This window comes from Dermacentor silvarum, chromosome 1 (assembly GCF_013339745.2).
Source record: "Dermacentor silvarum isolate Dsil-2018 chromosome 1, BIME_Dsil_1.4, whole genome shotgun sequence".
NCBI lineage: Eukaryota > Metazoa > Arthropoda > Arachnida > Ixodida > Ixodidae > Dermacentor > Dermacentor silvarum.
In genome coordinates this window covers 150,868,293-150,892,785 of record NC_051154.1, presented here as the reverse complement: position 1 = coordinate 150,892,785, position 24,493 = coordinate 150,868,293, and the positions used below count along the sequence as shown (strand labels likewise).

The 24,493-nt window shown below is 43.7% G+C and overlaps 1 protein-coding gene across 1 annotated transcript in view; it reads right to left on the bottom strand.

Annotated features, from left to right (window-relative positions):
• The window catches only part of LOC119436238 (mitochondrial import inner membrane translocase subunit Tim23-like), a 48,191-nt gene extending 29,378 nt beyond the window's left edge, over positions 1-18,813 (bottom strand). Inside the window, exons 1-5 of the mRNA XM_037703031.1 lie at positions 18,606-18,813; positions 16,008-16,066; positions 7,752-7,845; positions 6,898-6,985; positions 3,240-3,298 (exon numbers count right to left, since the gene is read on the bottom strand). Of these exons, the coding sequence (XP_037558959.1) occupies positions 3,240-3,298; positions 6,898-6,985; positions 7,752-7,845; positions 16,008-16,066; positions 18,606-18,675 (370 nt within the window). The 5' untranslated portion in view covers positions 18,676-18,813. The remainder of the gene's footprint in view (positions 1-3,239; positions 3,299-6,897; positions 6,986-7,751; positions 7,846-16,007; positions 16,067-18,605) is intronic.
• Positions 18,814-24,493: the final 5,680 nt, after the last annotated feature.

Genomic DNA, 24,493 nt, shown 5'->3' with positions numbered 1-24,493 from the left:
CTATATAGAACCCTCTGGAACCCGTTTAGAAGTAGACATGGTGCAATTTTTCCCAAAATCGGGCTTTTGTAGCAGCATGTAGTAGATATTGCACTTTGTAGCAGTTTTGGAGCAATGTAGCAGCAGTTACACCACTGCTTAAGTGTGCATGTTGTTTTCATGTCTTGTATATGTTCATGAACTGTGAGTTACGGCATACTTCAGTGTGTGCCACCTCATGCGTCAGAGGCATGAATGTCTCCAACCAGGTTAACATCTCCAGCTGCAATTAAAGCGGTGTACTTAACACACAATACACCGCTTTATTCGACAACTCGTAGCAGCAGAGTCCTATCATCAGTAAGGGCACACCACAGGCCCTCAGGCACACCAGCACACTTGTTTTATGCTGGAACTCTGCTTAAAAAACTGCAATTTTATTCAAGTGATAGTCACAAATCTGGCAACCAGACTGGCACCCACACACAAAGCATTTTCAAACCAGCTTACTGCCCACTCGCAAGCTCCATCATAAGCCAACATGCCACTGCTGCTCCACTCAGACAGCGCAAAGTTATCACCTTTATCTCCACTAGAACTGCAATAAGGAACTTTGGCGACCCAAGACTTCCGCACTTTTGGAAATAGGCTGATCGCATCTTTACCAGTTGCAGTCACAATCGAATAACAGTGCCAACGATACTCCATTTCAAGCGGAAACAACGGCAAAAGCGCTCCCTCTGGCCACTTAATATTTTGATCGCTGAAAGGGGTCTCGATATGTTCGCTTCTCAACTTGGCCGCAGCATGGCGCACAAATTTGGCGCCAGCAGCTAGGGAAGAAAGACAGGGAGTAGAGTGCCTTTGAAAGCCACGAAAAAAGGAGGAGGCGAGTGAAGGCAGAGTACATGGTGGAATACTAGGCGCCTTTTATTGCAGAGACTTGAGTTGGTTGCGCCAAATGCATTGCAAGACAATAGAGTCGGCGCTCCTGTCTATCTCACTCTGTGGCTACGGCTGCCCAGCATGATGCCCTGCACCATCTGTGTACGGTATCTGTGTGGTGCACACAGGCATATAGGCATCCTCTTCAATATTTCCACTGCTTTTACAATTCGAAGTCAGTCAGCTGGAAGCTCGCATTGACACCGCTAAATTTGCATCCCAGTGCCCCTTGGCTTGTCCCACCACACTTTCCACCTGCGTCAATGCAGTGTGGGAGTCTGTGCAGTTCTCTGCAGAGAGTTGACAAAGCTGAGAACGCTGCTCTACCTTGGACAGAACCAACGCGGCCATTTGAAATTGATTTTATCAAGTTGCTTGTCTCTATATCCCTAGTTCACTTTTTATTTTTTAACCCTTTTCTACCATGAATACTTTTTTTTTATTTATGAAAAGTGCACATTTCTTTTTACTGGCAATTACTTTGCCATATATCTCTAGATTTAACTATAAGACCAGGAATGAAATATTTCAATTCTTTTTACTGTTCTTGTTTAAAAAATAGCAAAAGACATTGTGCGCTATTTATCTGTGTCAAAATTACAAGGTAGTGCAACCTTTGTCATGACGAGTTAACTCGCCAATGGCAGTTAAGGGATTACAGCGAAGCTTTCTTTGCCTCTTCCCCCACTTTTCTGGTGCAAGCTGCTTGCTACTGCCATATACAATTGGCCAGTACCGTAGATAGTGCGAAGAGAGGCAGCCCTGGGTGGCAGGTGATGTACGAAAGCGAGGTCGTGAGCTCCAACCCAACATGAAGTTGTCGTCTTGCTGTGCATTGCAATTTCATCGTCTTCATGCAAAGTTCTCCGTGTGGAAGGCATCCACTGTTCCGGTCTACCGCCCACCGCCCCGGTTTACCACCCACTGCTACGGTTTACCGCCCACTGCTACGGTTTACCGCCCACCCCTTTGAGGAGGACTCCGCAATTAGAACAATCAATTTGGTCAAAGTTACCGATCCTTTTTTCTTTTTTGTTTCACAATTCCCTTTATCATGCAAGGTAATATTAGAAATAAATCTGAAGAAATTGAGGGAATTTAAATTTTTTAGCCCTGCTGACAAAAATCAGTAAAAAAATTGAGCTACAGGAAGTGCCATCGCACCGCAGAACGCGCGGCTTTCCATTGACACAACACCGCCATCTTCATATGGTCATAAATAGGAGAGATCGGAGCTTCAGATAGTCGCAGCGCCATATTTTGCCGTGCAAAACTAAAAGCAAGAGAAGCAACCAAAAAGTGAAAGAACTGGTGACTCGATTCGTTACTGCTACCACATGCGCACAGGAAACGCTCCCATTGGCTGACGCAGATATAAAGCAATGGCACGCGTTTCCCATCTTTTGACAGCGGCAAATGGTGCATTTCATTATCCAGGCAACGTTTGATGGCTGCGGTAGGCTGAGTCGCTTGATTCGCACTTTTTTCGTTATTGCGTCCAAAATGCAAATTGTTCAATGTACTATTTAAAATGGCGGAGTAGTATTAAAAAAAAAATTACACCATCTTCCCGTAGGGGAACCCTGAGTAGTATGCGAAGCAGCCATGGGGTCAACTCAAGTTCCCATTACGCGAGCCCTCGTTGCATCAGTAGCAGCTTCTCGGTGGCGTTGACGTTTCCTTTCGGCTTCGCGAGCCCGAAGTTCAGGATCAGCCTGTCGCCACTGCCGTTTCGTGGCAGCGGCTCGAGCCCTCTTCTCAACACGAAGTGAATGATGATGAGTGGGCGAAGCACCGGGGGATCATTCGGGCAAAACGCCGGAAGCGTTCGGAAGCTGGAAGCTGGCTTCCGGAACCGGAAGCGGAACCGGAAGTGGAACCGGAAGCCGGAGCTTGGTGTACATGCGCAGTAGGGGTGTGGACGCCGTACGGCGGAGGGAGGGAGTGACATAGCCCCAACCATAAGCTGCTTCGCATCTAAAAGAGAAATAAAAGCTTGTTTGCGTGTGGAACACCCCCCCCTCCCCCCGCACAGGCTGCGTCACAGGCTCACGTTTCTTTCGTTGCATTCTGAATGACATATTGTTGAACGTACCATCCGAAATGACAGAGTAGTCATAAAAAAAAAAATACAGAAACTGATATTTACATATACCATACAATTGAGGATTGCAGCACAGAGGTTTGTTTTTACACTCCAGCATAAAGGACTGTAGTGCAATGAACCATATGTGTATCAAATAAAGCATGTAGTATGAGCGAGGTAACCTGCAACACAAGTCAAGCTCAGTATGTACGTCATTATAAATTCTCACCTATGACACCCAGAACATTTGCAGACCCAGCACCTCCCTTGGTTATGAAGTTGAGCATTCTAAAACAAAAAGAATAAAAAAATACCAACATATGTTAGCCCTTGTACTTCGAGATGCATCAAAAGTTTCTTCTAAATTGAGAGAGCATGAGACACACACTCTTGCATAAGAAAATTCAGGAAATCAGTTGTGACCAAAATTATTGCTGCCCTTTGTGATGGGCCAGCATATGGTACCCTAGAACTCTAAAGCTTGTCATGCTGATCTCACCTTAACATGACAAGCTGTAAAATCTACAGGTGCAGATAGCTAATTAGATTGCAGCAACTGGCCACATGACTACTCCTTAGGTATCATTTCCGTACGTAGTCCCAAACTGAACCATGAGCTGTCATCTACACATACAGTTCACTCTTCACACACAGCTGCATTTTGCACCAAACACAAAGCCCAGACAATGCCACTTATAAAGCACTTTTCAGTTTTTTACCAATGTGTAGGATAATCACAAGATGTCTAGTGTTCATTTAAAAGCTGCAGCGGGAAGGCCATGGCGACACCTGTAGCAGGTGTCTTCCAGGTTTACTGAAGAAAGCCAGCTTATAGAGCTTGTTGCAGCTGCAGAGGTTCAATCCATTGGATGTGAATAGATTTTCATTCAATGTAGCTGCACATTTTGCTATGCATTGTCACTGACACTTCACAACATTCAGTTATTAATATAAAGAATATTTAGATTTAGCTAGATTTGATATAAGCGGGCATGAGTGTATCTAGACTTTAAACTAGCTCAGAAGCCATCGTCAAGTCACTGCATGAATTGTGCAGGTTTGCACAATTTGCTGATAAAAGCACCATGGTAAGATCTCAGTGATACGATTAGCCGATACGAATGTCAGGATAATAAAAATTCATAAAGTTTCCCCGCTGAAGCCCAACATGTATGTTAAAATTTTCAGGTGATCTGGACACATTTTAGCACCATTACATTAATCCTAATTCACAAGCCACAATCACCAACACTCAGACAAGTGGCAAAGAAGCTATGACATTCCTAAGTTCCTTTTTGTTAAATTTTCTAGCTGCTGCAGCGAGAAGGCATGTTTCGTTGAGTGGTTGGCCAGTCCCTTCAGAATAATTGAGGCTCTTCTTGCCATCCGACTATAGCACAGTCCATTGGTGCCTTCACAGCATGGCCTACTAGTAAGCTGAATTATTTGCATGCCATTCCGTTCGCCCTCCCAGTCCTCCCCTGTGCTTCCACATGGCCATGCATTGCCAACACTATGATGAGCATTCACATTGTCTGCATTCTGAAAACATGTGAATGGCTGTTGCACCAGTGTGAACAAATGCATGTTTGATTCTGCAGGTCTAGTTCACAAGCATCAGACTGTGGAAGTTGAAACCAGCCAACCTGAGTGGTTCAGCAGCAACGAATGGCAATGCAAAACAGCTGATATGCTGCACGTGGTGGCCATTTGTTTCGGAAAGCCCAATTTTACAGCTTAAGGGGGGACGTGGCAATCAAAGTGGTCAAATTGGTCAATATTTTCGATTATCCGATTTATTTTCTTTTGCGATCCTCGGAACTTCATTTACCTCGTGGTGAAATATAGCAAAATACACGACAGAAATTGAGAAAACAGCACTTTCCTAGAGTGCTGTCATCAAAAATTGCGAAAAAATCGGGCTCCGAGCTCCATTTTCTCAGCTTTCATTTTTTGTACAGTTGCTTTCAGTCATCCCAGTGCCATTTCACAACGAATGAAGACAGAATCATTTTGTTTTTTGCACTTAGATCCTGAAACATTGATGAGTGCAACTGTCCATGAGTGTCCATTTTTATCTGCACCTCATAAAAAATGTATAATGTCGTTTTCTGCAAAGGTCGTTAGTAAGACAATATGCATAGGAAAGCTCAAAAAACAATTTGGTGCTCACTTTGGCGTTTTAAAAATAAACCAATAACTTTATTGCCCAGAATGGGCCTTTGTGAACATGCTGATGTGAAAATCTTGGCGAACTTATGTGTAATTATTTAATTTGGGGATGACCATTAAAGGCTGTCAAATGTTATAACTCAAAAACTATAATAGATAGCACAAAACTGATTACAGTTATGGTATCAGCATAACAAATCACACCTGCATGCCAAATTTCATCAATTTATTCCCATAAAAAGAAAGTTTTCATTGCCATGTCCCCCCTTAACTCCTCTGTGCTGGCTGACCATACATTGAAATTTCAGACTCTGCAGATTATCTTGACTGGGTTCTTTCTCTCTTGAAATAAAGGGTAGGCAACAAAAGTCACTGCAGTAGCAACCAAGTCGGAGGCAAGGCTCATGCACAGGCCAGATTGACGGTCACCCGTGTACTTGCTTTTTACCGATTTTGTGTGCTTACCGAGCACAGCAGAGAAAGCTCGTGTGTAGGCGGAAATTGTAAAATGAAATTCCAGCAGTGGAACCTCAAGTGCCTGTGACTTGTATTCAGTGACACATGTGCAACAACGTGCAACGCACATCAGACTACACATTGAATGCAAAACACCCAGTATATATGAACTCCTTCCTTCTGACAGCCCAATTATTCAAATATTTTCGTGGTCCATGCCATGCCCAAAAATGTGTCAGTGATTGTGTAGGACCTTTTCCCACGTAAATAAGTTTGAATGGATGCCAGTGCTTCTGCCTTGACACACATATTTCAACTGCTTCAGGTAAATACAGTCAAGTCTCTATAATACAAACTCGAAGGGGCCCGAAAATTTGTTCGGATTAACTTTGTCAGACGGGCACCCGCAAACTCCTTTTAAGTCCGTCGTCTTTATCTCGAGGGAGATGCACTCGGTGTCACACGGTCACCCTTCCACTAAGGGAGTACTCTCATGCCCATACTTGTAGTTGTAAAACAGAGAACTTAATCATTGCTTGCATTAAAATTAATGTGGTGTGTGTTAAAACATTTCTATTGAATTAAACAAAAGTGTACGCACAATCCAGCAACAGTTATGCTTGCTGCTGCACAATACTTTCGACCTAGGCTATATGGCACCACTTTTTTCTGGCCCTTTAGGGCGCTTACATGAACCTGACAACCGGGTCGAGTGGGCTTGTCGGGATGGAATATGCTGGTGAAAAGTTCAGGTAAACGCTAGCCGGTTGGGCTAACAAGTGTCGAGTCGGGCTCAGTAAGCCCAACTGCATGGTGTAGGTTGATCCAGCCCGACCCAGGTCAGCGGGACGGGTCTGGCCCACCAAGACTACGTGCTCCCATGCCTGGTGCTGTGCCGACTATTTACCTCGCCTTGTCTCCTGCTCTGGAATATGCTACATTTCCAAAGCATCCTCAACAACAGGTTCGTACTACTTGCAGCAGTGGGTACGCATAGTGATAGCTGTTGCTGGCCACAATTTCCGAGTTGCTGCTCGGAAACTGAAATGCTGGGCACAGCAGCACTAGCTTAAACCCAAAACATTTTCAATCCCTCGTCATAGGCACCCAACAGTGATGCACCTACAATATCAAAATGTGATGTAGGGAAAATGCAGAAGAAGAAAAAAGAACATGACAGAAGTGCCAAATAAAAAAAAGGGGGGGGTCTCATATTTGAAGTGAAAACACAAAAAAAAATAGAAAGCAGATCAACCCACTGAGTGCGTCGCACACTGCCAGTGTGCCCTGCAAGGCTTGTCTCTCGTAGGCCTCTGTAAAATCCTGTTACTCCACCAAAGGCTGCCCCTGTAACAAGGATTTTTGGCAAACAAAACAGCAGTTGAAACAAAAGAAATAACTGTCATTTCTCTCTCTCAAAACACAAGAGAAACAACCCAGAAGACTCAACACAAATCCACAAGGATTTTTACAGTGAATGCCATAACTTCAAGACTTAACGTTGCAAAAAAAGACATCAAAAGTTGAAGAAATGGATACAAACAAGTGCTACTATTTCATTTATGTCCTTGTCTAAATTAATTATGAACCATGCCATACCATCTTATCCAAATGATAACATAGCTGCTTGCCTCAATACCGCAGAAATCATTAGCCAGAAACCCCGAAAGTGAAATAGAAAAATTAAAACAGAGGATTCAGCCATTGCATGCAGCTCACACAGCTAACAAATTCGAGTTTATAGAAAAACAGACTACAAAAAGAAGCTGCGGACAATCTGCTGCACCACCACATGTAATAACACCAATCAATTGAAAGTGACAACTCAGCTCATGGTTTTCAGTATATCCAGTGCAATCTAGAAACTGAACTCACAGTACAAGAATTCTTATCCAATTCCTGACACGGTCCAGTTGTTGCTCAGCAAGTCATCACTCTTTTGATTGTGTTAATTTTACAAAAAAAAAAATGCTTTAAGTTGCATTGTTATTGTGGTTACAGTGCCATTTGTGCTTACCACCAGTCATACAAGGTTACTCAAGCTTCACATGTCTCTTAAGGCTCAGATGCACTGAAAAGTGCCAGTGTGAAATCAATGTTAAACTGCACTCACCAACCATTACTGAACCACCGATTTGTGAGAAAGCCAATTCAAAACGCCCCCGTTGCCGTGATGCACCCTCTGGAAAAATCCATTCTGGTCCACCCTGCATCACAATAAATAAATAAATAAATAGGCAGTGCTTAGGTGCATGACACAAGCAAACTTTGTCTGTCCATTTCCCCTGTCAAATATACAGCCACTACTTATAGACCCTTCTAGCGGTAATCCTGTGGGCGCCACCACGTTTAATCACGTGGTGACCTGTCCATTGCTTGCCTCAGCTGCCTCCATTGCCTCAGTGTTTACAATGGGTGTGCATGGCACCCCTGGCACCCCTGAAACAGAGTTTCAGCAGATATCGTAGACGGTGAATGGTGGACAACACGAAGCTTTGGCCACAACATCAAAGGACATGTAAGTGCTTTCAGAGCTCATTATGCCTTGTGCAAACAGCGCAAGCAGCGTATACGGTGCTTGCACTAGAAGCGGGGCTAGTAATGTATTCCAAGCTGTTCAAAATTTCCACTTGTGAATTAGGTCAGGATCAGTGTGTTTTGCTCTTCATTTGGCTAACATTTCGAAGCAGCGGCTTGTCATGTTTCTGATTGAGCAAAGTTCCTCGGTGCAGTCACTATCGGATGGTTTATTTTCTACCCATAACCCCACGGGTGTACTCAGCATGTGATAGATTTGTTCTGGCTGCGCACAAGGCTTGGTGTGTAGATGTTCTGTACTTTCTAATAGCTTGTAGCAAAGATGTATTATCGCTAGCGACTTGCTCACTCCTGTGGACTGCCACAACTTCAAACATTTGAATGCTGTCGATGCAGTCACCACCATCCATGCATCAGTGTGGGTGTGTGTAGATAACGTGAGAGAAACTTACTATGCCAGGAAGCGGTGCTACTCCCTTTGTCACTGTGTACCAAGCAGTACTTACTCACTCTTGCCGACGATCCGGGGTTGAAGTTCTTTCTTTGGAGGTTAGCGATACAACACTGGTGAATGAGTTAAATTTTTTTTTATCTTTGAGGAAAGCCGTGCATTGCAAAGGGCCAGTAACACAGACAGTCCTTGCGTATCAGCGGTTCGTAAACTTTGCCACACAGATTAATTCCTTTCCTTAAAATGCCAGTTACTATTTTTACAGCCAATTACTGCCCATATGTTCCCTCTACCGTTCCACATTTTGCAGCATAAAAGGAGCTCAGTGCGTTCGGAACACCCAGTTGCATTTCTGACAGCTGATCGCACAGTAGCAGGGCAGAAGTGGTAATGGTTTGGCAGTCGTGCGCTTTCACTGATGCAATGAGCGACTCGCCGCCGAAAGGCGCCATCTGATTCCTCTAGAGCGAACTGCTCCGTGAAAAGGGTCTACATCTGCATACTTACCACAATAAGTACTGGGGAAAAAAAATCTTCAAAAAACATCTCATTAATCCTGAATCTTTATTTTTTAAGTTTGCTGGCATTCATCAAGGCACCTAACGACTACATGATCCCAGAAATGTTCTTGCTAAAACATTTTCTTTAGGCGGAATCAGTTATACAGAAATATTCTGCAGGATGACATTGTTGGGCTAGTTGGTGTTTACTTTAAATACATACTGTAGCGCAAAGGCACAATAACAAGGAAGACGGAGACTCATGTCACCGGTGCTACTAATAACTTTATTAAAAGGACAGCGAGATACAGTATATTGGCACATGTACTTATTTATCCTTTTCTCAGGGACTGCATTTCACCCGCTAACAACTTAAAATTATTGCTCAGCGCAAGACACGCCTGTATGATTTTGAACTTACTTGAATGTTATCGTTGATTCTATCCGTTGCATAGGTTCTTGCCAAACCTATTATAATCAGATTGCATGCGCAACACGAATTGTGTAGTAGTTGCTAAAAGACATGCGGACACCAGCAATTACCCTGGAACTTTCGAACAGTCATGTATAAATGCCGACGCGCTTGACACGCAGATGAGATTTTCGATGATCAACGACTGTGCTCGCCGCTATCGTTGCAAATCAAGAACCAGCAAAGGACAGACAGCCGACACTACAATCTTCGACGATGTTACGTGGAATACCAGCCCGGTGACCATGTCTGGGTCTGGACCCTGATACGCCGACGAGGATATAGCGAGAAAATTTTGCGATGCTATCTCGGACCCTACAAGATCATCCAACGAATTGGCGCACTAGACTATGAGGTCGTGCCAGATGGCATTACGCAATCACAGCGGTGCCGCTCGCAACCTGAACCATGTTGTGCGCCTTAATCCCTTCTACCAGCGCTAATTCTTGGACTTTGTTATTTTTCTTTACTATGTGTGCTTTAGTTTATTTGCTCTCGTGTTTGTAGCATCGGGACGATGCTTTTTAAGAGGGGGGCATTCTTTTACCTTTGAACTCTCCCTGTTGACCCTGCAGTTCTTGGATTTAAGCCCCATGTTTTAAAAGGACCTTCAAAGGCTATTCACTGTGAGCAACGGAAGAACTTTGGCAATGCGCCTCCATGGACTCTACACTTGTGAAAAGAGCCATTACTACACTTTGCTTGGGGTCAGTACTCAAGAGGTCCTGTGAACACAAGATGCAGGTCAGTTTTTACAAGCAATTAATTTGGCTTTCAAAAGCCAGTTACCCTCGTTCGGTCCTGACGTCAGTGGCCGAATCCCTGCAACAGAAGCTAAATGTTGGCACACCAACATATTGGGCAAGGGCCAGAAGTCACGTCGTATAATCACAAGATGAGCCACATCTTAAAGAGACAGGTACGGTGTGCCTGTCGTATTCTCCACTCCCTAGCAAGCTGGCCCAACTGTGTCCCGGTATAATGGGCAGCTCTAAGACAGGCTGCCAAGTAAAGCCTTATGTGTGGTGTGCCACCAGGGTGGTTTATGAAATCCCCCTGTCATGTGGAAAGTCCTAGGTAGGACAAACTGGCCAGTGTGTCAATGATCGAATGAGGGAGCATGCTAATAGCTTGAACACATGACTGCACATCTTTCAGTGCACTGTAAAGCCTGCCCTTGTCAGTCAAGATTTCATGATGCGAAGGTCCCAGGCCGAAGCAATGACAAAACGGCATGTGAGCTATTGGAAGCATTTTACTTGCTTGTGCAAGTCAGACTTCTGTTGTTTTGTACAACACACAGCATACTTTCTGTAGCCCTTTCAACTGATCTTGCTAGTTCTAATAATCGCCCTCCCCAGTCTGCCCGCGGTGGCTGGTGCCCCTGCACACTGGGAACAGTATATATATATATATATATATATACTGTATCTCGCAGTCTTCTGAATAAAGTTGTTAGTAGCGCCTGTGATGCGAGTGTCTTCTCTGTGATTGTGCCTTTGAGCTACAATATGTCGTTAAGTTATGCTGAAGACTTACACCTAGCCTTCATTGCACATTGCCTGCTATGAATCAATGCTCCCTTTGTTGAAACAAGCCTCTCCACTTCTAAGACAGCTCCAACATTAGTAAGAAAAACTGCTTTTCCAGCCATTCAGGGTTTAGAGGAAGATGCCATTTTCTTGGAAATAAGTGAGCCCAATGCCAAGAAGACTATGTTCTAAGCTTTCTTGTGGCATCTAGGCGGCACTTAACAATGCAGTGTACAGCCCAAGACTAGCAGTAAATTCCTTCTATATTACGTATACAGGAGGCTGTTAGCACCGACCAAAACGTTATACTGCAAGAATCTCAGAAAATTTTGTACCTATTAAAAGAACATAAAGTATTCTAGTGCTCCACTACTGTCACTGATATGTGTAGTTGCCAAGCATCTATATACAACATATTGGCAAGCCACGAGAGTTGGTATAAACAAATAGTGGAAAGCAGCATGTAATTTATACTGCTGCCTCATTCCCAACATGAACAGGATACTATTGCTGTTAACTCTCACTTTGCTGGGTCAAAGGAAACCAATTAATTTGATCAACAGCTTTTCGACACAATGTTAAACATTACGTCACCCACAAGCCCAGCATAATACACCATATCAAATGAAGACTCCACTTTCACTTTTGGGCCAGTTTTGGCAGAAAAAATGCAGAAAGAAAAAAAACAAAAAACAAGCATTAGCAGCAATAAGTCCAAACAAATGCTCCCTGCACAATAAGCAACAGCATGTGCCTATTTTCACATTTGTGAAGCCACAGATTTCCCACATAGCATGGACATCATTATTGCTACTGATATTTATGCCATCAAATCCGCATAATTTTTTTGCCGTGGTCTAAAATAAAGAACTTTCAAACCAGAAGCAAGGCACATATTTTGTATATCGCAGTTTCCTTACTAATAATACTTTCAGCAAAATCACAAATTATTCTTTTCATACAGGCTTCTTGAGGTGTTCCTTTGAAATTTCACACAAGAATTCTCAGAAACAATTAAGCTACAATTTTAAGTATCAGGGTATATGTTGTGATGAAACAAAATAAAACATATCACCAAAGGTGAGCACATTTTTAGTTGTAAAGAAAGAGTTAAACCACCAAAATGAGTATCTTTCAGGGTGTCTTTATATAGACTGCACCAGCAACTGCACAAATAGTGTTAAACTGTGTACACAAAGGTAAGATAAGAGCGATTCTATGATGGCCTCGATGAAGGGTCTCATGTCAGGCATTGGGTCACATGCATGGCACATAGCTCCTCACAAGATTCCCTGTAACGTTTATGGCTGAGGAAAAGAGTTTTCTGGGGCCAACCAAAACTAAAGGAGGAGAAAAGGGTGATGTGAGCTGATCACAAGTGATCTGTGGACCAAGGCCGGTATATTGTAGCGATGCCTTTCCGGTAATAATGCCTTTTCGTGCTTATCATGCTTTGTCAGTGGTCAGAGCGACGGTCCGCTCTCATTATCAACAGGATCAGTCGGCCATGAGCGGTGGATGATAAGACTACAATAGAATAAGTCATAAGGCATTGCTACAAAATCGCAGCCCAAATGCCGTCCGCAGATCACATGTTTCGAGACCTCTGGTGTAGATCATAACATTCGGCAAGGGCTGTGTGAATATTCGACATTTCGAATACACATTGAATAGTCCCTGCTATTTGATTCGTATTCGAAGGTGTCAAATATATGTTTCTTTTGAATATGCATAGTAAATGAGATAAAAAAATTGGAGTCTCAATCAAGGGAGGCAGAACGATGAATGTGAGGACCGCTCTGATTGAGTCTACTACACGATAGCTGCGGTTGTGGGATGCCAGAAGTTGTTTGCCAGTTCCTGAGCAAACAAACTTCTGCTCAATTATTTCCAGTCATTCAATAAGAATGGCTCACTTTGAGGCTGCCTATATATAAAATTGATTCGATTCATTATTTGACCAGTCTGACTCTGTTTGCATCCTTTTAAACCAATGTGTGGCACTGTAGTATCCCTTCTCTCCATCAGCGAACACGATACTGTATGTGCATCTTGCAACATGCTATTCCCTTGTTTCCTTAACACTTCTGCTTCTGCCCGTTTGGTGCTACGGCCACGCCTGGTGTTCCGCGGTGCATTTTTCTGCTTCGTTGAGCGTGTTCTGCGTTGTAAGAAAATTGCTCTAAAATCTGCTACAGACATTGCATTTACAAAATGTCCAATTTATTTTGTTCTCAAAAGGCTTCCACACCAGGTGCAGTAAAAAAACTAGAAAGTAAGCATAAAAAAAGTTTTCAACGTACAGGAATGTGGAGTGCACTTTTGCATTTCTTGCACGGGAACGCCTCTTGGACTTTTGAACTTGGCCCTTGAAAACTAAGCTCGTTATCGAATGGTTCTGCTTTACAATTTTCGGCGGTATGTGTTGAAAAAAAATCACTCTGAAGCCTGTATGCCTTTTTTCGAGCCAGGTATTCTGGTTGCAATGGCTACAACACAGCGGAGTCTGGCGAGCAGGAAGCTTTGCATTGTTTTACAAACAACTCCTGCTCAGTGTAGGCAAATATATGTCCATCTAGTGTGCAAAACCCAAAACAAAAAGAAAATAGCCTGCAATGTGCTGCCATCTATGAAAAATGGCCAGAAACAACCGTTCTTTGGGTGGCCAGCAAATCGCCGGTCACTCAGACTTCGGCCTCTGCTGTCGCGGACGGCGGATCACCCACTGTGGAAGCAAATTGGTTAATCTCATTGCCGTGGTTCCCCAGGTAACTTAAAGCAGTTGTTTATTAATTACAAACTCCTAAGTTGTTCTGACGTCTAACTGTCAACAGTATTACAATACAAGCCTTTTATTCTTTCTTTGTTACCAAGCAAAACTTACGCCCCTGTGTAAACTTCACACTTCATGTTGTTACAGATATAAGAACATATTCTATATTTGATATGGTATTCAGTGGTCAATTTTCTCCAATATTCATATTCAATTCGATTTTGAAATTTCAATATTCGAACTTCCCCTCCATCCAGCCATTCTAAGCTGTGCTTTTGAACAATGTCTGAGTAGCTGTCAGAACATTCCTCACAGTGCTCTTTGTGACAGCTTTTTCAGCATAGAGTTTACTTGCACTTATGAAGAAAATTGTACGTGATAAAACATCGGTGAGATGAGCTGCATTACAAAATGCAAGCATTACGAGGTGCCCTCCACCACAAAAGCAGTGCCTGTAAGTGAGAATCAAAAAGAAAGATTGATAGTGCTATACTGAAAAAAAAAAAAAAATTGTGCAGAAGACTACAAACCCACGTATTGTTACAGCTTAAACTTGAAGGCGCTTGTGCATCAACCTAATACTGAATTCAACTGAGTGACAATCAAAGTGGCCATCTTAAAGAAAAAGAAAACACAGCTACAACTTCCTTATCTACAATAATATATTATATTATATTATATTATGGGTTAGGGTTTTATGTGCCAAAACCACCATCTGATGATAATGAGGTACGCCGTAGTTGGGGACTCCAGAGTAATTTCGACCACCTGGGGTTCTTTAACGTGCACCTAAATCTAAGCACACGGGTGTTTTGTGCATTTCGTCCCCATCGAAATGCAGCCGCCGTGGCCGGGATTCGATCCCGCAACCTAGTGCTCAGCAGCCCACCACCGTTATCACTGAGCAACCACGGCGGGTATCTACAATAACAATATGAAGTGCACTGTAACTCCTATTTTCAATATGAATGCTGCAGTGCATTACTGCGCCTAAACATATAACAATACCAGATTCTTTCTTTCATTGCATTATTTTCTCAAATTTTCAATGCCTTTCAGCTTGCACTACTTTTAAACATTAAATATACTTGTAACAGTGACTTAAACTTTTAGAAGTGACTTTTAAGAGAGCTACCATATTTTTTTTTTTTAAAAGACCCTACTTTCACCATATTATGTGTTTATATTTTTATAAAGTGTGTGTGTTTAGAAAGGGGGGGGGGGGTCATATTTGTTTCTAATTATCAAAAATTCCGCTTTATTGCAAAGAAAAAGTCCAGAGACAGTGTATCAACTTTTCAGAAATTTCATTGCATCACTTGGTTTGCGCTCAAGTGAGAAACTCATACAAACGTCACAAATGTAGCAAAGCTAACCAAGCAAATTTATTTTGGAATACCTTGTCATGTTAGTCTTGGAAAAATGAAAACAAGTGCAAAATAAGAGGACAAAAAAGGCAGCCTGCTATCTGTCATTCACTTCCCTGTCTTATGTGCTCTTTTTACTTTTGCAAGTTGATGCACAAATTTGCCCAAAATCTCTTACTGTGCTACAGTGAGACATGTTACCGTTAATTTTTTTTTTGTGAATTGGAGGTGGCTAATTAACACAACCTGTGAATTTTTCAACAAAGACTTAAAATTTTATTCAGAGACCATCTTTAGACTTTTCATGTGCTGGAGAGACTTTTCTTATGGCACGCTATGGATTAATTTTGACCACCTGAGGTTCATCAACGAGCACCCAATGCACGGTACACAGGCGTTTTTGCATCTCACCCCCATCGAAATGCGGCCGCCGCGGCCGGGATTAGATCCCACACCCTTGGGCTTAGTACACAACACCATGGCCACTTTGCCACCACAGCAGGTTGCAACAAAAGGTGACAGCAATTATATGGGAGCTACTGAAAGAGAGCCTTTTGTTAGTAGATAGGTTCCAGTTTTGGCCACTTGCTAGTTTACAAGATGGCAGCTCGGGTAGTAAACGCTCACCGAAGCCTCCACAAGCGCGAAATTACCATAAGAATGCTATGCATAGTTACTTGCTAAGTGAAGCTTCTGGCATTTCGCAATCTCAGAGTAAATCATATGGCACGCTTACCGCATTGATGTAAGCTGGGTCGAAGTTTAGGTAAGGTGACACTGGTGCATTCTGCCCACCTAAACAAATAATTATACACTATTAAACACAAGCAGAAAACTAAAAAAATACAGACATAGCATCACTAACAACAGTCACCAACAATTAAATCTGCATTAATGCAGATAACAGCTCTTCCACACGCACTGCGAATGGATTTGTCCACTAAAAGCACAACATGGAAAGTATTGACCCTTTTCGCGGAGTAGTTTGCTTTAGAGAAACGAGATGGCGCTCACGGCGGCGCACCATACCTCTCCTCAGCGACCGCGCACGAATACGAAACCATTACCGCTTCAACCTTGATCAGCTGTCGGAAATGCAACTGAGTTTTCGCTAACACACTGTGCTCCAATCATGCGAGATTGAATCATGTGGATTGAAGACGTTGGCTGCAAAAATAGTGACTAGCATGTTAAGGAATAGAATGAATCTGTGTGGCCAAGTTCGCCGACCGCTGCTGCAACTGTCCAAACGTGTTACCGGAACTTCGTGATGTACGGCTTTCCTCGAGGATACAGAAATTTGCTCATCCGCCAGCCTTGTATCGCTAACCTTCAAAGAAAGGGCTTCATCCCCAGAACTTCGGCAAGAGTGAGTACCACTCGTTAAACAATCACAAAGGGAGTAGTGCCACTTCCTGTCATAGTAAGTTTCGCGCACGTTATCTATACACATCTGTCCCAAAGCCAGGAAAACTTACGCCCACTCTATCGCCGACGTATCAAGAATAAGTGAATGGGCGCACACTTGAATATATGTGCACTGTATACGCACAATAAATGACGGACTACACCTATGGAGCACGAATGGTCGAAGCTGAATGTTTCGTGACGGTCCACAAGAGTAAGCGAGTTACTAGCTGTAATATATATTTGCTACAAGGTATTACAATGTACAAAACAGCTATGTTTCAAGTCTTGTGCGCAGAAAGAACAAATATATCGGAACTGAGCACACCCGCGAGCGATTAGACAAAATAATCAGATGGTGGCCGCACCGAGGAACTTCACGGAGTCAGAAACTGACTAGCCACTGCTTCAAAATATTTGCCGAATAAAGAACAAAGAACAAAACACACTAATCCTGACTGAATTCATAATCGGAAAGCTTGGATAGCTTGGAATACATATTTAGCCCCGCTTTTAGAACAAGCACCATATACGCTGCTTGCGCCGTTTGGACATAGCTTAATCAGCTCCGAAAGCGCTTTTGCATGTTCTCTGAAGCTGTGATCAAAGCTTCGTATCATCCACCTAGTCACAGTCTACGATATCTCCGAAAACAGAGGTTTTCTAAGCCGCACCGGCGTCATACACTTCCATCGTAAACAAGGAGGCAAAGGAGGCAGTTGAGGCAAGCAATGGACGCGTCACCACGTGATCAAACATGGCAGCGCCCACGGGATCGCCGCGAAAAGGGTCAATACATTTGGGAAACAAACTGCTACTGCATGCAAACATACTGCAGCAGTTTAATGCCACTTTCTTAGATCACCGCAGCTTCACACTATATAAAACTGAGAACATCTCCACTAATATAACTATATGTATGAGAGGGAGATGGTGCAACCAGGCTTCCCAATCAAATTTACTCACAGCTAAGTATATATTCATGTCATCAGCTTTGATCCCTCCACTATGGACAGCTGTTAAAGACAATGAACAAGGTGCTATCAAACGTCAAAAACTGACCCCTAAGGAACGCGAATAGGTGTTGCAAGTTAACCGTTAGCATATTACAGTTTCTGCAACAGTGTAAATGTAATGGCTAACCATTAGCATATTACAGTTTGTGCAACAGTGTAAATGTAAGGGCAACAAATGTTTTTTGTTAGTTTGTTTTCTTAGTAGTAGTAGTAGTAGTAGTAGTAGTAGTAGTAGTAGTAGTAGTAGTAGTAGTAGGAGGAGGAGGAGGAGGAGGAGGAGGAGGAAGAGGAGGAGGAGGACAAATAGTCAACGTGTTCTGGCTTCGCATTTAACATTTTGTACCTCTTTAACACGGCTGCGTGCAACTCATCGTTATAGTACGCAGCAAGTTATTTCCAAGATGTCACTCATTGCATGGATGTGCAGCGATGTAAAACACCTTTAACCGCGTGCACATATGCAAACAATTTGACAAACGAGAAGCGCAGAAACTAGCGAGAAACCATATCAATTTATCAAGATTACATAGGCGCAGGACAAAATACGCTGCACAAACTGAACCCCTCCAGCTCAATTATACTGTAATCACTTGTGTAAAGAACTAGCATCTGCAATACTAGAGCCCTTAAAACTAGTAACGATATTCTTGTGGCTAAGGAGACTGTGTCATGCATGGCACAAAGTACTGTTACACCACAACGTTTCTGAACTTGAATGTTGCAGATCAGTAGCGTCATGGCTGTCACGTTGGGAAAACAACGATGCTTTAGGTTTATGGTTCATGAAAACGATGATTAAAGTGATGCAACAGACCATCATAATGGCAAGAACGACACTTTAAGCACTTAGCCGTTGCCGAAAAGGGCGAAAGGTCGCTAACCCGCGAGGCACAGGAGGCAATTTCACATACCTGGTACTTGGAAACTCGGGTCGATCGCCGGATACGCGGCCCCGAAATAACCAGCGCTTTGGCGGTCCATAGAATAAGTTTCTGTGGTTCAGAAAAAGTGATATTAAAAGCGTGTTACACTAAGTTTAATTTTACAGCGCTAAAGTCATCACGGGCCGATGAATGGCGCAGAACCGCGTGGGGACGACAGGCGACGGAAAAGGAATTGCGTCATAGACATCGCTAGCCCGTCATTAAGTCGCATCTCTGTAAGACCACGCATTTTTATTACTATACGACGCAAATAGCTGAACAAATGTTTTAAAAATTATTTTTACATTTTCTTGAGCTATATACTATTTCAGTATTTGTCCATATTTGTACCCCGCCTCCCTGGCTACGGTGGCTAGACCCTAGTACAGTGTACTAGAAGGGGGCAGTGGGCTTACTCAGCCGCTCCTCTGACGCAGTCAGCGTTGCATCCAAGAGGTGGCGCCACTGGCAACTTCAATGGAAGCTTTGCTTGCAGAAGCTTTGATTTTCCTTGCGTTTCTGACGGTTTCAGTTCGAAGCAGTTCACACTCTTATTTGTTTTTAATTTTTACATACTTGAGAGTCTTTACATATCTTTAGCAAGCACTATATTTGTTTAGGCCACATGATATTTCCCATGATAGTACCTTGTGGAAAAGGAAGACGGCAACTCTTGGGCAATTTGCTGCCTATCCTACTCTTAAACCTTTTTTGCAAAGAGGTCGTCGCTGACGGATTTTGCTTATGTGGAAGGGGCCTTCGAATTTTCCGAATTATCGGGCAATCGTAAAAAAAAATTGAAAGAAAATTTTGAATGAAAGGGACGGTGACCAAATACACGGTTTCATGCCGTGTCGACCTAATGTAAAATTTTGTCAGACAGAAAACAGTGCGCACATACTACCCAGCTGGGCTAAAAAAAAAAAAAAAAATCAGGCATGCTAACCAGGTTTGTGCCTTTGCTTAGCCAAAATGAATTTGTATATATGGCTTTAATATTTCATTGTTTCACTTTAGTTGTTCCAACATTGCTTCACAGTAGCCTTCTGCGTTTATTATTAACCATCATTGCGCTGGCACACATTTATTAAATCAAATCAGGTTGATTTTTTCCATAAAGAAATGGAGGGAGGCCTGAACAAAAAGTGAAAACTAGTTCACTTGACAATTAGGCTCAGGCCTATGCTTATTTTATGTACAGCTATATAAGGGTAAGCAAAATGAAGATAACAGGGCTGTTGCTGACACAAAGCTTTTATTTGCAAGTACAGCAAGCCATTGTTTCATGCACTTCAACTCATAAGCAACGGCTCAACTTCAGCAGCTTGGCCCTCTGTCGCTTTCCTGCCTTGTCACAGTTAATTCCTTTCACATAAAAATGCAGACGTGTGACAATGTAAAAACTAATTATTTTAGCTGTGAGGCTAAGAGCGTGCACATTGCAGCCAACTTCGAGGGGAAGCTTACTCTTAACTGCCAGCATGTCCATAACGCTGTCAGAGTGTGGCTCACTCTGACAGAAGCATTCTGTGAAAAGATCCTCTAGCTTTTTCACGAAGCCGTACAGCTGACTGGAGGGATAAAGGAGGCCTCCTCGGTCACAGAAGTTTGTTAGCCGGGCATGAAAACTTTCGCCTGGTGGCGTCATAGTAAGCAGCTTTATGCATTCTTGGCATTTTGTGCTGGAATTGACAATACATTCCCGCGCAACATAGCCTGCAATGTGTTAAGTGAGTCTCGAGTCGCTTCTGGCCACGTGCTGGTTATGGTCCTTTGAAACCCGCAGGCCCGTGCAATGCTAGGGTACCACGTTTTGTGTGGCCTCTGTGGCAGTAGCGCTAGCAGCAGTTTGACTGCACTCATTTCGGTCACATATGATGCTTCGAGATATATAGTCAACTTCCAGTAAGGATGCCAGTGTACCTTCCTCGCAGTTTCCTTCGCTAACTGACTTAACTAGACCATAAAAAGAAAGACAATTCACAGTGATCAGGAACTACGGTGGACATGAGCACAAAACGTGGCTCGAAATGGAGTTCGCATATAGCGCTCGTGTCGTCCAGGGGCTTGTCAGCTCTGTGGAGGTTTTTTTCCCACTCTATCCGCCTATTTTTATCCTTCGGGACGCCGAACAAGGACAACTTCGGCCAATCCTTCACATAAACATAGCCTGTTTGGCACCCAGGCGCGTAACAGTGATTTTGTCGATGCCGCGGCATGGCTCAGTTACTGCAAGGCATAGAGTTGCACACTATAAGTGTTATAGTGAGAAACTCTATGCTGCAAGGCATACTGACACGTATACATGTGACTACGTGACAATACTAATCTCTTGCAGGCTATGTGCGAAAAAAACACTGAATGAAAAAAAAAAAAAAAACCTACGCGACGACGCCCACAAAAAAAAAAAAAAAAAAAAAAAAAAAAAAAAAAAACGCAGCTCTGCAACTCCAACGAATATGATCGGGCACTGGGCGGGCACTGGGCAGCTGCGCCGTCGCACCCACGCTCCATGGATGGATGGATGGATGGATGAGGCTGAACCCTTTAAACCGGGCGGTGGCATACGCTACCTAGCCATGACTATTAACATATTTTGTACTTTGTGGTGGGTGAAATTTCACCCCTGCCTTGATTTTATCCACCAATCAGATAACCTCTTGGTTATTTCTACCCGCTTAAAGTCTATTTTGCCTTCACTGTCCCTAAACCCCAATGCTTTGAAAAAATCAGCCCCGTTGCCTTGCACTGTAGGGTTAAGCCCTTTACAGAAAAGTATGAGGTGTTCAGCCGTTTCCTCTTCTTCTCCACACGCACAGCACAACGTGTCTATACCTTGGTACTTGACTCGGTACATCTTAGTCCGCAATACTCCCGTCCTGGCTTCAAACAACAAAGAGCTTCCCTTAGAATTATCGTAGATATTTTCTTTGGCAATTTTTCCATTGAAATCCATTGTAACTGACGGTCCATTGAAACTGACGCCAGCGCCGCCGCTCGGGCTATCGGAGAAGCTCATATCTGCGACATTCGTGGAGCCGCCGCATCGCATAGCCTCCGCCGGAGACTGCCCCCTTCTAGTACACTGTAATAACCCTGGCTACGGTGGCTAGATGGGTAGGTGTGCCGACCGGCGCGTCTGGAGCGTAGTTCACCTACTTCTCCGCGTCATGACGCAAAATTGGCGCTGCGGTCAGTAGAACGGTTCCGCAGCGCGCGTCGCCTGCTACAGGGGGCTGGCGGCGAGCAAAAAAATAAAGCCCGTATTGGAATAGTTGTATGTCGTCTGTTCGTGTCAGTTTCAAAGGTGAAGAGCTCCGCGTCTCTCGTACTGTTTGCAAGTTCCTAAGCGATGTGGAATGTTCCAGGTCGGAAAAATGACCGACGAGATTAGCGGCGGCATTGCTCCACCAAAGAAGACCACCAAGGAGATCGACTTACTGCTTCGCTCCGAACTGCAAGTCGGGCTCTAAATTTGTGAGAAAGACAGCTGAAACGCTCCGCTGTCTGACAGCGCAAATGTTCGCCCCGGGCTGCTCAGTAGCTTGCTAAGTATCGGTGACGTTAATGAGCAAGCGGTACATGTACCGAAAAGCGTACGTCCATGAGCCCCTCGACGTTGGAAATTTGCAAGCCGCACATCAGGTGCTCAGCGCCTGCGACATCGAGCACCGCTGCGCTGCTACAGGGAAAAGAAAAGTGACTCTAGGCTTATATTCTATATAGCAGGCTATCTATAGCAAGGAAGTTCCTGCAAAGAACCAAGTGCTCCGATTGCTCAGGGACATTGCTGAATTCAACAGAATGAGTAGGTCTGGGCTGTTGCTCCCTTCTGAAGCACTAAAAAAACTGGTAGCATCGCTCGAAGACGCCTTCAAACTGTGCTTCAGTTTAAATGAGTTACGAAGGAACAGTATCGCCGACTTTGCATACTTTCTGCAGCTGAATCCTCTGAATATGATCGGCTGTGAGCGGCACAAGAAAGAGCTAACAAAAGATGTTGTAAAGTTCTATTCAATTACACGCCTTTACTTTCTTGTCAAGGGCAAGAACATGGCGCGTGAAAGCAGCAGGGAGAAGAGGAATCACCTGAAGCGGAGGCGTGTGCTGTGAATAATGTTATGATGTGGTGGACCAACGTTGCGACCTTGCTGGCGCTAGGCTATTTATGTTGGTGCGTCAAGTTATGAGAGCGTTTCTTGTATTTTAAATATATTCATGAATCCAGCCCAAGACATATTGCTTTATTTTATTGCAACCAAACAGTGAACCATATGCACTTTATTACCAACACAATTCGTCTAGTAACAATTTAAATACCGCAACTGAGGCAGCAATAAACACAATAGCTGGATTTCTCGAAATTGAAACTTTCCATATACCGTATAAAACCACTGCAGTTTTGTTTTATGCATGGAAAAAATGCATCTACGTATTTAATGCAATGGGCTGGAGCGCCGCATTTGTACCAATAAATATATGTGACCAATCGCCAAGCTAGAAAATTTACTTCAGCATATCGTGTCTTCTGAGTAGACGACAGTAACAAATTCCCCATTCTGGCTTTGCTTACTCTGCTCGAAACGCCATTGTATAACGCGTACTTCAAAGCTAAAGCAGAGGCAGCGATACTATCAAACACGCTGCTCGTCTACACAGCGCAGCCGACGTTGCGCGCAGCTGAGCCGTTCTACTGTCCGCAGCGCCACTTCTGCGTCATGATGCGGAGAAGTGGTGAACTACGCTCGGTCGGCACACCTACCCATCTAGCCACCCATGGTTTCCTTCCTCCATGTAGCCACCGTACCCTGGCTACGGTGGCTAGATTGGTCTAGCCACCGTACCCTGGCTCCCCAGTGCAACTGAACCCGTGCATGGAGGAAGAAACCTCCATGCCTAAGTGCAACCAAAATGTTGCTGCCTCACATCCGAAACACTATGCTGTAAATATGCTCACACCAATGTGACGCCATAGCTTGCTGCAGGTAATAAAAAGGTAAGAAAATAATATGCAAGCATTATATCTCATTATATCAAGCGCTGCCCAACCTCATTACGAGAACGCACTGAGCGTGCATGGCCTCCGAAATTGCTGTGCGGCGTTTCTCATTTGAAACGCCATACCTTTAGCATAGGGTCCTACATGTTCTGCTTAACGTGTTCGAAAAAAGATCGTGCGCTTACCGCTTCGCTGTTCTTGCTGAAATTTTACAGAAGAGTCGCATTTTGGAATCCACGCAAGCATAAACTAGTGTGACTGCCTGCCGGCAGCTACAGAAAGCAGCCGGTCAGGGAGGGTTACCACATGTTTCCCGCCATGGAGGATGTTTGCCGCTCCTGCAACACGCGGCAGCCCTCCCTGAAATGCTACTTTCTGCAGCTGCCGGCAGGCAGTGACACTAGTTTATGCTTGCGCCGTGACGGCAATAGCTCTCATTCTCATAAGCGAAGGCAAATTTGCACTTTTTCTTAAAACCCAGGCTATTAGCTGTGCAAAATGTGCACTGAAGGACGTGGACTACGAAATGCGACCCTTCTGGAAAATTTCAGCAAGAACAGTGAATCGGTAAACACAGGATCTTGTTTCGAACACGTTAAGCGAAAGATGCATGCAGTTCCTGCATACAAACGGCAAAACATGTTCCTGAGCCTTTCTTCAAAACTAATTTTGCTTTGTGCTTCTCTGACTTCAAAAGAGGCCCAATCCATGTCACCCTGCACTGCCTCATTTGTCGTATTACCGTGTGCTCCCAAAGCCAACCGGCCTACTGATCTTTGGTTAACTTCCAAACCCGCCAATATATCCGATTTTAAGCATATAATGGCACTTGCGAATGTTAGCGCTGGCACCATTACTCCTTTCCAGATTCACGCAC